This window comes from Geotrypetes seraphini, chromosome 3, assembly GCF_902459505.1.
Source record: "Geotrypetes seraphini chromosome 3, aGeoSer1.1, whole genome shotgun sequence".
Lineage (NCBI taxonomy): Eukaryota > Metazoa > Chordata > Amphibia > Gymnophiona > Dermophiidae > Geotrypetes > Geotrypetes seraphini.
This window is the reverse complement of record NC_047086.1, coordinates 110,083,525-110,096,471: the sequence shown is the minus strand read 5'-3', so window position 1 is coordinate 110,096,471 and position 12,947 is coordinate 110,083,525. Positions and strand designations below refer to the sequence as shown.

The 12,947-nt window shown below is 38.1% G+C and overlaps 1 protein-coding gene across 7 annotated transcripts in view; it reads left to right on the top strand.

The window, feature by feature from the left end:
- ITSN2 (intersectin 2) overlaps positions 1–12,947 on the top strand; it is a 317,097-nt gene that overhangs the window by 229,347 nt on the left and 74,803 nt on the right. For all 7 annotated transcript variants that reach the window (XM_033939784.1, XM_033939780.1, XM_033939783.1 and 4 more), the window contains one exon: positions 308–499. In XM_033939784.1, coding sequence (XP_033795675.1) covers positions 308–499 — 192 coding nt within the window. The remainder of the gene's footprint in view (positions 1–307; positions 500–12,947) is intronic.

Here is a 12,947-nt window from a genome sequence, read left to right as displayed (position 1 = left end):
CAAGAAACCAAAACACTGCCGTCCAAAACATCTTCCGATGTTATTAAGTCTTTACTATCATTCTGTTATTAAGTCTCTATCCTCAAACTGTATTCTCTATTGTCATGTACCATCCTGGAAATGTCCAGTTCTCTTCTTATGTAATCCGCTTTGAACCGCAAGGTACAAGCGGAATAAAAATCACTAATGTAATGTAATGTAATGTAATTTCCTTTGTACTTTGTAGACAAATTGATAGTTCTCTCTGTTGCATGATGTCTGAACAATTTGTTCTTCTGTGTTTGAATATCTACTTTGTTCTTTATAGTGTGTCAGGTCATAGCAATGTATGACTACACAGCAAATAATGAGGATGAGCTCAGTTTTACCAAAGGACAACTCATCAATGTAATCAACAAAGATGATCCTGATTGGTGGCAGGGAGAAATCGGTGGGATAACAGGTCTCTTCCCTTCAAACTATGTGAAGATGACAACAGACTCTGACCCAAGTCAACAGTGTAAGTAGCATTCCAGAAAATTAAACCACAAAATATTATACCATCTTATGATGATAGTATGTTTGATAAAGTACAGCAGTATTCCTAAACAGATGTTGTAGGTACTATAGGCCCTCTTTTACTAAACCTCAGCCACGGCTCCGATGCTCATAAGAATTCTATGAGCGCTGGAGTGTTTAGCGCTTCAGGCTACAGTAGAAACTTCTACTGAGGCTTAGTAAAAGGGGGGGGATAGTAAACATGGGAAAAAAGTTATACTTGTACACTTCAATAAGTGTGCAGTTGGATTCAACTTCGTACCCACCCTATCGGCATTCAGCATTCTAATAATAGAAGGGAAAAAGTGAGGAGACAGATTAATGGGTGATCAAAGACAGCAAGCAATAGAATTGTTATGATTCAGAAAGGGAAAAAAACAACAAATCAGGAAGACCCAAATACCCCACAGTGGTGTGAAGTCCAAACAGACAAAAACAAAAAGAGACTGGAGAAAGAGGTTCTTAATGATGATTTATTGGTTGATTTCCATGATAAAAAATTTAGAGTTGCTTCTATGCTTTTGTGCATGAGAGAGAAAAGACAGGTTTTCATGTGTGTCTCTGAATAGGTGAGATAAGGAAGTGCTGTGAGGGAGAAGTCAGGAGGCAGAGAGGGGATAAGCAAGAGTTCAGAGAGAGGAAAAGGGGTCAAGAAAGGAGGCCTTTTATAGGTTGGAATTTTGACCTAAAAATAGTATCTATTGTTGTTAAATACATATTTTCCAGCATCTTTCTCTGCCATACTTGTTTGAGACAGTGGTCATTAATTGATGAGGAAGGTGTGACACTTTTACTGGAATGGTAAATGCAATCAGTCTGTCTTGACATCTTTTGTTCCATTCAAGTACTATGGTAAGTTACCATATCTTCTTGATAAATCCAGGCTGGCTAGGTACTTAAGGTATGTGTATTCTGAGCAGGGGCTTTTAGGGTCTATATGCATTAACATTCCAGAGTCAGAATGTTTAATATAATATCCCAGAGACCTTTGCTGACCCTCTGGTTAGGCCATATCACATGTTGACAAGCAGCATTCAATAATATAAGGCTGACGACTTACTTGTCACACTATTTCTTTGCCTTCCTGCATAGAAAAGCATCTTAAAAATGGGTTTTTAAATAATAATTTGGACATTTGGACAAGAAAAACACCCATCTGTGACTTTATGCCATTTTTGGACATTTTTCTGTTTTGAAAATGAGCCTCTAAATATTTATACCAAAAATACCTTCTGGCTGATCACTCCCAATTGTCTTATTTTCTCTATAATTTCTTCTTTCTCTGCAAAATGGTGCATACCATACGATAACATCTGTGAGCTGCTTATTTTCCTTGGGGCCCAAGCTTCTGTTATACAGTATCTACTAGCACCAATGACCTCATGATTTCTTCATTGACTTTTGCCAATATTGCTGCTGTATTGTGTCCACACAGTCTCTGAAAGCTTTTATTTTAGGTAGGCCTCTCACCCTTATATTAAACTGTCAGGATCTATTTTCTAAATCCTCTGTTGCTAGTCTTGTAATATCTTCTCCCATTTTTCTCTTGTTTCTAGATCCTTCAATCACATTCCAAATTCCATTACACTTCTCCCGTCTGTATTCGCGGTGGATGCGTTCCGGCTATAGGCGCGAATATGGAAAAACCGCAAATAAGTTTTTTATGTGTTATTCGTATTTTTTTGTAAAAGACAGCGTTTTTGTGATTAAAACCGTGAATAACTTTTCAGCTGTTATTCGCGGTTTTTGGAAAAGAGTCCTACTATATTATTACTATTAAAATTTACAATGTTGGTGGAATAATGATACAGTACTGTATTTATTGAATACTGTAACAATATTTATTGAACAATACAAGTACTGTAATAATCTCAGAGTAAACAAAAGCGTTCAATACAGTACAGTACTGCTTTCTCAACAAGAAAAAAAAGAAATGTTCAATACTGAAAGTTCAATACTGGAATACCTGTACAGTAATTAGGCAGTGTCTTCATCCTCATTGTCCTGTATAGGTACCGCAGGAGGAGGAGATGAAGCAGATAATTGAGCAACAGGGGCCTGTACACAGACAGTGTCTTCATCCTCATCCTCCAGTACAAGCACTGCAGGAGGAGGAGACGAAGAGGATAAGTGAGCACCAGGGGCCTCCTCAGGCAGTGGAAGTGAGTCTTCAGTACAAGGAAGACAAAGAGACGAAGGGAATGCCTCCTCATGGGTGGAAGAGGTGGATTATGAGGCAGTGGATGGAGAGGCAGTCCCTCTCGGTATCTTTTGGAAATACATTGTGATTTCCATCTGGCTCTTCTCCTTCATCATTTCTTTATATATATTTTTGTCTGTCAAAATCGTTGCTTCTGCTAATTCTCTCACTTTAAATGCATGTACCATGGATGGGTCGATGTCATAGAAAAAGTCAATCGTACCATTGAATCTGCTTATGCCCTTTGCAATATTATACAGTGTAAACTTGTCTTCTGGCACCTCTTCTACTCCTCCTTCCTCCTCTTCATCTGGTATTGCCTCTCCTTCAGGAGCAGTCAGGTCAAATGAGATCATCTTCCGTTAGTTCATTTGCTCTGGTGTCTATTAAGTCTTGAATATCCTCCATATCTTCAAAGCCTTCCCCACCCACCTTCTTTGCCAAGTCAATGATGCCTTCCATAATTTCTTGGCCTGGCTCTGTGATATTTATAATAATATCCCTTTTTACACATTCAGGCCAAAGATTCTTCCAACATAAGTTCACTGTCTCTGGCTTGACAGCTTTCACCGCTCTTTCAATAATATTGATTGCATCCGCAATAGTGAATTCTTTCCAATTTTTCATGATGTTCTCAACATTGTGGCCTTCATCCATAGCGTGGACAATCCTCTCTAATGAATACCGTATGTAGTATGTAGTGTGCTTTGAAGGTCCTTATTAACCCCTGGTCGAGAGGCTGTATGATAGATGTTGTGTTGGGGGACAAGTAGACGATCTCAACACCCTCTGCGTGGAACTCATGTGTGTCATGGTGTCCAGGGGCATTGTCCAATGCCAACAGAACCTTGAATTCCATTCCTTTATTGGCCAGATATTTTCTTACTTCTGGCACAAAACACTGATGAAACCACTCTAGGAACAGAGCTCTTGTTGTCCAAGCCTTCTTGTTGCTCATCCAGTAAAAAGGCAGCTGGAACTTATTTTTCCCCTTCAAGGCTCGGGGATTTGCGGCTTTATAAATCAGTGTTGGCTTTAGCATATGGACTACTGCATTTGCACAAAGCAGCATGGTCAATCTATCCCTTGCAGCCTTGAAACCTGGTGCTCGCTTATCCACTTTGCCAATGAAAGTCCTCTGTGGCATTTTCTTCCAAAAGAAAGCAGTTTCATCAGCATTGAATGTCTGCTCAGGTTCATATCCCTTCTCTTTAATAATTTGCTTAAAGGTAGCAGGGAACTCTCTAGCCATCTCTTTGTTGGCAGATGCTGCTTCTCCTGTCACTTTAACATTACACAGCCCATGCCTGTGACGGAATTTATCAAACCACCCTTTACTGGCCAGAAAGTCGGTGGATTGTGATATGCCACCTTCCCTGCTCTTCAAGTTTTCATACAAAGACTTTGCCTTTCCTCTTATCATCACAGAGTCTATCAGTATTCTCTTTTTGTAGCAATCCTGCACCCACAGAAATGTTGCAGTCTCTGTACGAGAGAGATTGGCATCTTGTACAACATGTAATGTCTTCGCACCTGCTGGTGCGGCCGCCGCAACAGCTTCACAGATTTGTTTTTCCTTCTTTTTTATGTACCTACTGGTTGACTCGTTAATGCCATAGAGGAGGACTTTACTCTCTGAAGCATATCTTGTAAGGTTTTCACTTTTTTTTCCTTTTTGGGAGCACTTTCAGTAGCACTTGAACTCTTGCTCTTTGTAGCCATGGTGGGATTCAAAATGCTTATGGCAGAAAAGCAGCGATTCAAAATGCTTATGGCAGGCAAGCAGCGATTCACAATGCTTTTGGCAGCTTTTAGAGCTTTAAGCATGCAAGCAGCGATTCAGAAAGCTTTAAGCAGGCAAGTGATTTTCTCCATGCATGCTGGGAAGCAGCATTTCTCTTTATGGATGCTGGGAAGCAGCGTTTTTCACTGTGCATGCTGTGAACCAGCGATTTTCAGGGTGAAAGTTTTGAAACTTCGATTTTGTAAGAGAAAGCATGGAAGCAGAGTGAATGTTGGTAAACATTAAACTTTTTTTACAGTACAGCAAAAGGAAAGGAACTTTAATCATGATGTAATTTTTGGGGGTGGAGTCAGCCGACGAAAAATTGCAAATAAGTGAAACCGCGAGTGCCAAAACCGCGAATATGGAGGAAGAAGTGTATGTATTTCCTTAAATCAGCCACTACTGCTTTCATCACTGATGCTATATCAGTGCGTATCTCTCTGCCAGCCATTGCTGCATATCTTTTTTTTTTTTTGTTTAGTGATCTTTCCTCCCACTGGTGTCCTCTGCGTCTTTCATTCTGCTCTGATACTGAAAAGAACTGAGTGGCCTAGTGCTCCATCATATTGACATTTGAGTTGTTCCCTCCACTACTTTTTTTACCATTGTAACTGGATTGGAAACACTTTAGTTTTTGAATCTCTGTGCTGCTATGCTGCACTTCTAGCATCACACATTAGCAAAGCATTACTGTATATACTCAAATATAAACAGATTTTTGAGGCCAATAATGGGGGTCTCAGTTTATATTCGAGTCTACACTTGAGTACTTCTCTAACTAAAAAAGTAAACCTACCAGGGGTCTGGCTGTGGGGAACGGAGTTGTGGGTCCGGGATGGGCCCAAAATGCGAGGCAAGCAGCTGATTCCTCTCAGCAGTTGTCCATGCTGTTTGCTGGTCACCAGATGGAGTGGGGAGTCAGGAGTCAGCAGTCAGCAGCACATCTGGATTGCAATGAGCCCTGCTGTTGGTCCTGGTCCTGTTAAACCAGCTGGCAATGAAGAAGCCAGACACCGCAGAGGCCTTCCCTCTTGCTAAGTCACTATAGGCTCTGCCGGTCTCAATCCTGTCCCCCTCTAGTTACTTCCACATGCCGCTTCTTAAAAAGTAGGTAATAAGTCTTAAAAATGGGAGGAATGGCTTCATAGGAATTTTTAATACTTCAAGCATATACTTCTTGAATAAGTCTCTAGATAAGAAATGAGCCACTTGAGGAAAGTTTAAAAATCTTAAGTTGTTTTTTCTTAAACCATTCTCCAATTGCTCCCATTTCAAATGAATTTTAATACAATCCTACATGATCTTTCTTTAAACCTTTTCAGCTCTTCAACTTTTTCCCTCTTATCACCAGCTTTTACTGATTTTTATCTCAGCATTAAAAGATAATGTTACAAGCTTACTTTCAATTTCATTCAAAGTATTTTTCAGGTCTTGTAATTGCTTCCCAAATAGCCTCTAAGGTTATCAGTGTCGTTTCAGTTCCACCAGAGGCCATTGAGCTACTTACTTGCTAACTCCAAAATAGCTCCCGGCTCTACCACTGTGATCTCATACTTTCTGGGCCGGATTTGTGATTCAGAGCAGGTGTCACTGCTAGGTCATCAGCCTGGAAAGAAACTCCAGAAAGAGCTACCTCACCATGAATAGACTAGCTTGTAGTTGCTGGCTGAGTGGAAGTTCGAGCCGGTAAGCTCGGAGTAACTTTCTCCTCCATTCAGAGGAGACCGCTTTTTCCACCTGCTTCAGCAAGAAGTTCTCCAGCCACTCCCAAGACATCACAGGGGTCTAGTAAATTTAATTATCATTGTTTGGAGGATCACATGATTCTATGAGCAGGAGAAGATGTTTGTCAGCCCAGCTCATGGGTCCTTGGCTCCATCCTTCAGCAACTTACTAAATCCAATTGTCTGCTTACCTTTCAAAACGCCTCCATAGCAGTACAAGTGCATGGATAAAAATCTGACTCACTGTAGAGCCAGAATGTCGTCAAAATCAGCTAAAAAAGACAGGGACTGAGTTAAGCTGATGACAAAATGACAGATCCATTATTGGGTGCAGTCTCACAATTCACTGAAATGTCATTAGCATAGCTGAGAACTACATTATCATAAACTTTAGACCCCCAATTTGAAAATCTATCCAGCCAAATGATGCATTTGGAAGCTCTACTTTACAAGATGCAATGGAGGACAATGGAGCTCAAGCAGTGGGTCTCTGGCCTGGAGGATGACACACACATGTCCAGAGATCTGAACACCCTCAAATTTTTGGTGTAAGCACATGCAGACAAACTAGAAGGTCTGGAGAATTACTCCAGCAGAGGGAATCTCTGCTTTTCAGAAATTGTCCCTGAGTCCCAATTATTGCAAGAAATGAAGCTCCTGTTGGCAAGGGATCTTCCATTATGTGAGGGCCTTGGCCCCAGCTGCCTGGAATGTGCACATCATCTGGGTAAGAAATCTTTAGAAGCACATTGCCTGCACACTATAATTGTCATATTTCATGATTACATTCATAAAGTGGAAACTTCATTGCAGTAGACTCATCGTATGAGGATGTCCCTATTCGTGTATTTCAGGATTACTCTGTGGTCTGTCTGGACAAATGGAGGCAATTTCAACTCCTGTGTACCACTTTGAGTATAAAGTGCACTTTATGTTCCTATGTTCTGCAGTTTTGAAAATTTATCATGAAGATTCTTGGAAGTCTTCAATGAAGCCAGCAATTTTATGAATACGCTCATATCAGCTGTATCCTCAGAGACTTGAGTATTAATAGTATGATCTTCAAGGTTTTGTTTTATGCATGTTTCTGATCCTTGCATATTTACTGATTGGCTTTATGCCTCTGTGTTTTAACAGCACTATTTGTTATTTTCCTGCTGTGGATGGGGTCAGGGGCCTAGTGTGGCATATTGACATATCAGTGCGCTTTGTATACTTTGCCCCTTGATTTTAAATTATAGGAAAAGTTGTTAGTTAAAAAAATAAATAAATAAATTGTGGTTCTTTTGGTTGTCTTGCTGATTGAGGAGGGTTTGTTTGAGCATGCTCATTTTGGTTTTGTTTTCTGTGGACTTAAATTGCAAAAATAATGAAAAGGGATGCTTATGTTTATTTTTAGAGGGTTGTTTATTGTGGATATATTTTATTTTAGTTGGGAAAACTCTTTGGTTATGTATTATAATTCATCTCAGGTGCTTTTCAGCAAGGCATAGCATCAAATATTAAACAAACTTCCCATGTTTCAGTAGTCCTACCTGAACATGCAAGTCTTATCTTAATTTCATAATGTATGGACTATGAGGCTTATCGGTACTTAATATGAACAGTGAAGTTCATGGAAGGTTGTTTTTACTCTTCATGCTTGTTTTTACAAATTGTCCCCCTCCAAAGCCTGACACCATAACAGACGTGCTCTGCTGGTCCATTAGGCAACCAGAGCTACTTTCTTCTAATCTGGACAGTATAGAATGCAACTTTCAGAACCTCCTTGCCTTCCTCTCTTTACCACAGCCAAATTCTCCACATGCATGTGGCTCTGGGTATTAGTTGATTGCCTATGGTCTTGTTATTGTGTTTGTCAATATTTTTTGTGTGTGAAAAATAGATCGAGGTAATAACTTACAAAATGATGATCATCCTAAACTGTGCTGTGAATATGCAGGATATTCTTTAAAAATCTCTATGCACACAGTGGGGCAGCTCTCAATTAAATCCAGTGCCCAAATCCAGTGGCACTCCCAAAGAAGTCTGATTATTCAGAAAATCTACAACATAATGTTAATGAGATACATAAATTAACCTGGTATTTAATTCAGATATGTTTGGATTATATCTGGTTTTGATGGGACTTACAGTTGGATTTTATTTACTTATGAGTGCTTCCACTATATGTTGCCCATCCATCCTAGTTTTAGAATTTCTGGCCTATAGCTCATGGTATCCTTGTGAGTAATGATAAAAGTCCTTTACCATTGTTAGCCCTCATTATGTCTTAACTGTTCATTAAAGATTTTCAACTTAAATGCATCATTGACATCACAGTGCATGATTTTTCTCAACCTATTTATTGATGTTCATTTCTGTGATCACAGTGCTATCTTTATAGCTTTAGAGTGCAAAATAGTCTTTCTTCCACTTTTCTAGCATTTTGTTCATTTTTATCCTTTGATCTTGTGTTCTGTTGTTTTTTTAGGACCCAGTGTTGTCTTCCAGTATGAAAGCACCTCAGAGACCCACTATCCAAGTTTGACTATGGAGTCAGGGTGGACAGCCCTGGTCAAATATATCCTGCACAATCAATTTACTTTGTTTAAATGTTAAATGTACTTGAGACTATTTTTTAAATTATGTAATCTCTACTTTTAAATTCCTTCATAGACCACAGAAAGGATAGTGGGTCTTTGTGTGGCTTTCAGTGCTGTCTGCATGGGCTTCTTAAATGTTCTTCTTTATTTTCTTATTAATGTAATGATTAGCACTTGCAATAAGGTTCTAGCTTGTATGGTGGGAGTCAAGACACACAAAGACCCACTATTTGCATTAGTTTGCTCAACTATTGCGTATGTATGGGTTACCGATTTTTGCAGCTAGTGAATAATTTGCAAATGTAAACATTTGATCATTTTTGCTTGAATATTTGATTTATCACAACACTTTGTTAATTTGCCTATTCGATAATTAAACTCCACCCCAAAAAACATGCTACTACATGCTTTTTTGATCTAAAAGTTTTTTTGTTCACCTGAGAATGTACTCCCTTTGAACAGTGTGACTTGGCATGGCCATATATTTTGAAAATTACTTTTTTTTGGGGGGAGGGGGTGCTTGTGGCAAGGCGTTGGTCAGTCTGACCTCATCAATTTCCTCTGTAAAGGGAATCGAAAATCTGCTGGAAACTTTGGAAGTAGTTTAATTTTTACTGAACTTCTATGGTAATGCAGTATGAAAGATGATATAAAGAACAGTATTTTATTTATATGATCCCATTATATCTTGGGTGTTTTGCTGTAGCTGTTTTGATTTATATAGATTCTAAAGTCTTCTCTGATGATTAGAATGCAGTTACTACCTGGCAGTTTTGTCAGTAACACGTCCAAGCTCTTCAATTTAATTCAAACCATATGATTAGTATAACCCAATCATTTTTTTTAGCAGTTTGGAGAATGCATTTTAAAATAGATAAAAAAAGAAAACAGGGTATAGATATGTAAATTCCAAGCCAAAGAAAAATATTGTTTATCCTTGGATAAGCAGGCAGCATATTCTCACATGTGGTGACGTCATCCAAGGAACCTAGTACGGACAGTGCTAAAAGTGTACTGTCACTTTAAACTTTCTAAGCTTCGAGATTGCCCGCACCTCGCATACACGAGTGCCTTCCCACTCTATTAGACACTTTAAAAGCTGGGAAGGATCAAAGAATATGTAATTGGAATCCTGATGCCTTTTCTGGCATTTGCATGGGATTGGTCACTGTGGAAACAGGATACTGGCTAGATGAACCATTGAGCTGACCCAGTATGGCTATTCTTATGTGCAAGAAAAAAAAAAAGTAGCTCCGAGTGCCAATCTTTAACTGAAGAAACATCTTTCTCTGCAGTTATGTGGTCCTTGCCACATAACTGCCTCATAACTTGTAGCTTCTAACCATCAAATCCTTAAAAAAGAAATTCAAAACAAGCATCTTATCATGTTTAGAGAAGAAAGATGCAAGAAGAGTAACCAGTAAGGTGGTAATATCCTGAGAAGTCAAGAAATAAGCTATTTATATTTATTTCTGTTACAAATTGTTTTTGAGAATGAGATGTCGTGGCATACTATTCACCAGATTTAATAGATCCAACAATAAAGGACAAAAAACATTAATTGCAATAACCAATATTTCCCTGTTTGTAAGCAAAGAAAACAGGATCTAGAAATGTATATGTGGTGTGTAAAGGAATCTATGTATATATCTTATGTGTATGTGTTTGAATTCTATAAGGTATTACTTGGAGTACTGTGAACACTGGACTTTAGATTGTCTCTGTTATCCAAGCTTGTTTGACATCGGGGGCTCCTTTTACGAAGGCGCGTTAGGGCCTTAACGTTCGGAATAGCGCGCGCCAGCTGCTACCGCCTCCCCTTGAGCAGGCGGTAGTTTTTCGGCTAGCGTGTGCGCTAAAAACGCTAGCGCACCCTTGTAAAAGGAGCCCCAGGTGTTCAAAATTATTCAGTAATATAAAGTGCTTTAACAAACTTTTTGTGCCACATGTTCATGCTGCCCCTATTAAGGATGAGGTTGAGAATATTATGCCAGTTGCATTTTGTTATAATTGAGATGGCACCTTTATTTCAGATTGAGCATTCAACAATGCATTTCATCAGTTTAAATATTTTTAGAATTCTGGTTTTAAATGCACAGCATATACCATTACACCTCTCTTGAATTGGGTTTCATCTTGAATCTTTTAGACATATTCCAGTCTGCAAAAACTTTGTGGGTTTGACAGATGGTATTAAAATCGATGAAAGTAATAGAAACCAAAAGGAATTGTGTATGATTAAATATAGAACAATGACAAAAAAAACAACACCAAGAAAGGGTAGGCAAAAACAGAAATTTCAGGGAATTGGAATATATATCCCAAGTCAAATGAGACCAGTGGCAGAATCGTGCTGTCGAGGAAAGGAGGCTAACGAGTTCTTTCAGCTATTAAAAATTGTTTCAGGTTTTTTTGAGTGAAAAGTGTTTGTAGTATTAATATATTTTGGCACTGTTTCTTTATTGTGGTTAATCCCCCAAATATGGTAACTAGTGAGAAAAGTGTCCAAAAATATAAATGTTCCAATGATAAAAAAGCAATGCTCCACATGCACATGCGTTTTGGATTGATGCTGTATTCCATGTGAAAAACGCTGGCTTACCCTTTTTCATCAATTGTATTTTTAATTACATTAAGTATAAGGGGGAAGTTATCAACATGGGCTACCATTACCATGGGTTATTTTACCATGTTGTGCTTAACACACGGTCCTGTTTTGTACAATGAAACCCTGGTTTAAAATAGCATGACTTATGGTAAAATAACCCAGGATAATGGTAGCCCACACTGACAACTTCCTCCCTAAAGGAAATATGCAGTTATATACCCAGAATAAATAAATAATTTTTTTTAAAAATGGAAATATGCCATTTAAAACTTTGGACAAAAACATTTGTTTTGGTCGTGTTTATTTTAAAGAAAGTATTGGAATGGAAAACTGGACTGAAATGGGCAAAATAGATTAAAATGTAATGTGATATCTAAAACAGCAGGTCGGCAATGCTCATCTCAGAAATGATCATTGTCATTGTAGATTATGTAAGGGTGTGTAAAGCTGTTCTTTGGTGATAAATATATGATCCACTGAGCGAAATATCAAAAGTAAGTTTGCAAATAACAGAGATAAATGCTATAAAAGTTTGGAGGGGTTACATTGAGTAACTTTTCATTTTTGAAAAGTTTTATGTGCTTTAAAGGTCAATAGAATGAGACTGTGCAATTTTTTTAAATCATAACTTTGATATTTTTTATGTTCCATAGTCTAAAAGTTATAGGTATCTAAAGTATGGTATGTGATTTCTGGGGTTAATTACTTTATTAATAAATATTTTCCATTTTTTAAAAATGTAATTATTCTAAAATTGAGCTTGAAATTTTGCAGAATTATGCACTTAATATCTCTCTATTATGGTATAAATAAATCACCTATTCACTTATGACACTTTTTCACTCAGCAGGTCACATATATTTTACTTCTTTTCTCATTAGCTAATGTTACATCCTAGTCCAAAAACAAAGAAAAGTTACTAGAAACAATAGTTTACTTTCTTAGGTCAAAATCATAAAAAGTGAATATCAAATTATTTTAGCTTGACTTTCTAAGATATCTTTTGATGTAAAATAAGAATATTAAAATTCTAAACCCATACAAATATAAACCAAGGTAACATTTTCCCTTAAAAAAGGGGGGGATGTTAACTTGAATATAAACCGAGGGTTTATATTTAAGCAGTCCTCATTGGCCGCCATAACTTGGTTGCCTCTCCTTCTGGAGAACCATTCCAATTGCAGCTGTTCCCAACACAACTAATATAGAACAACGGATCCCTCCTTCATCCAAACCCTTGATCATTAGCACTTATAGCATGGTTTCTTTCAATAAGCAAATAAATGTCTTCTGTCTCTTGGCTACAGTTTCTGCTGCTATTGAAGTGTCCAGAAAACCTTCTATTCAGTGCTGTTATTGCTTCAAATGGGCTAAATTTTCTGCTTAGTGTGTGCCCTACATTCACTTGAATCTATGACATGTCACTCCCATCTATCCTGGACTACCTTCTTCACCTCTCTAACTCTAGCCTAAAAACTAACTCAGTTCGAGTACATCTCAATACCAT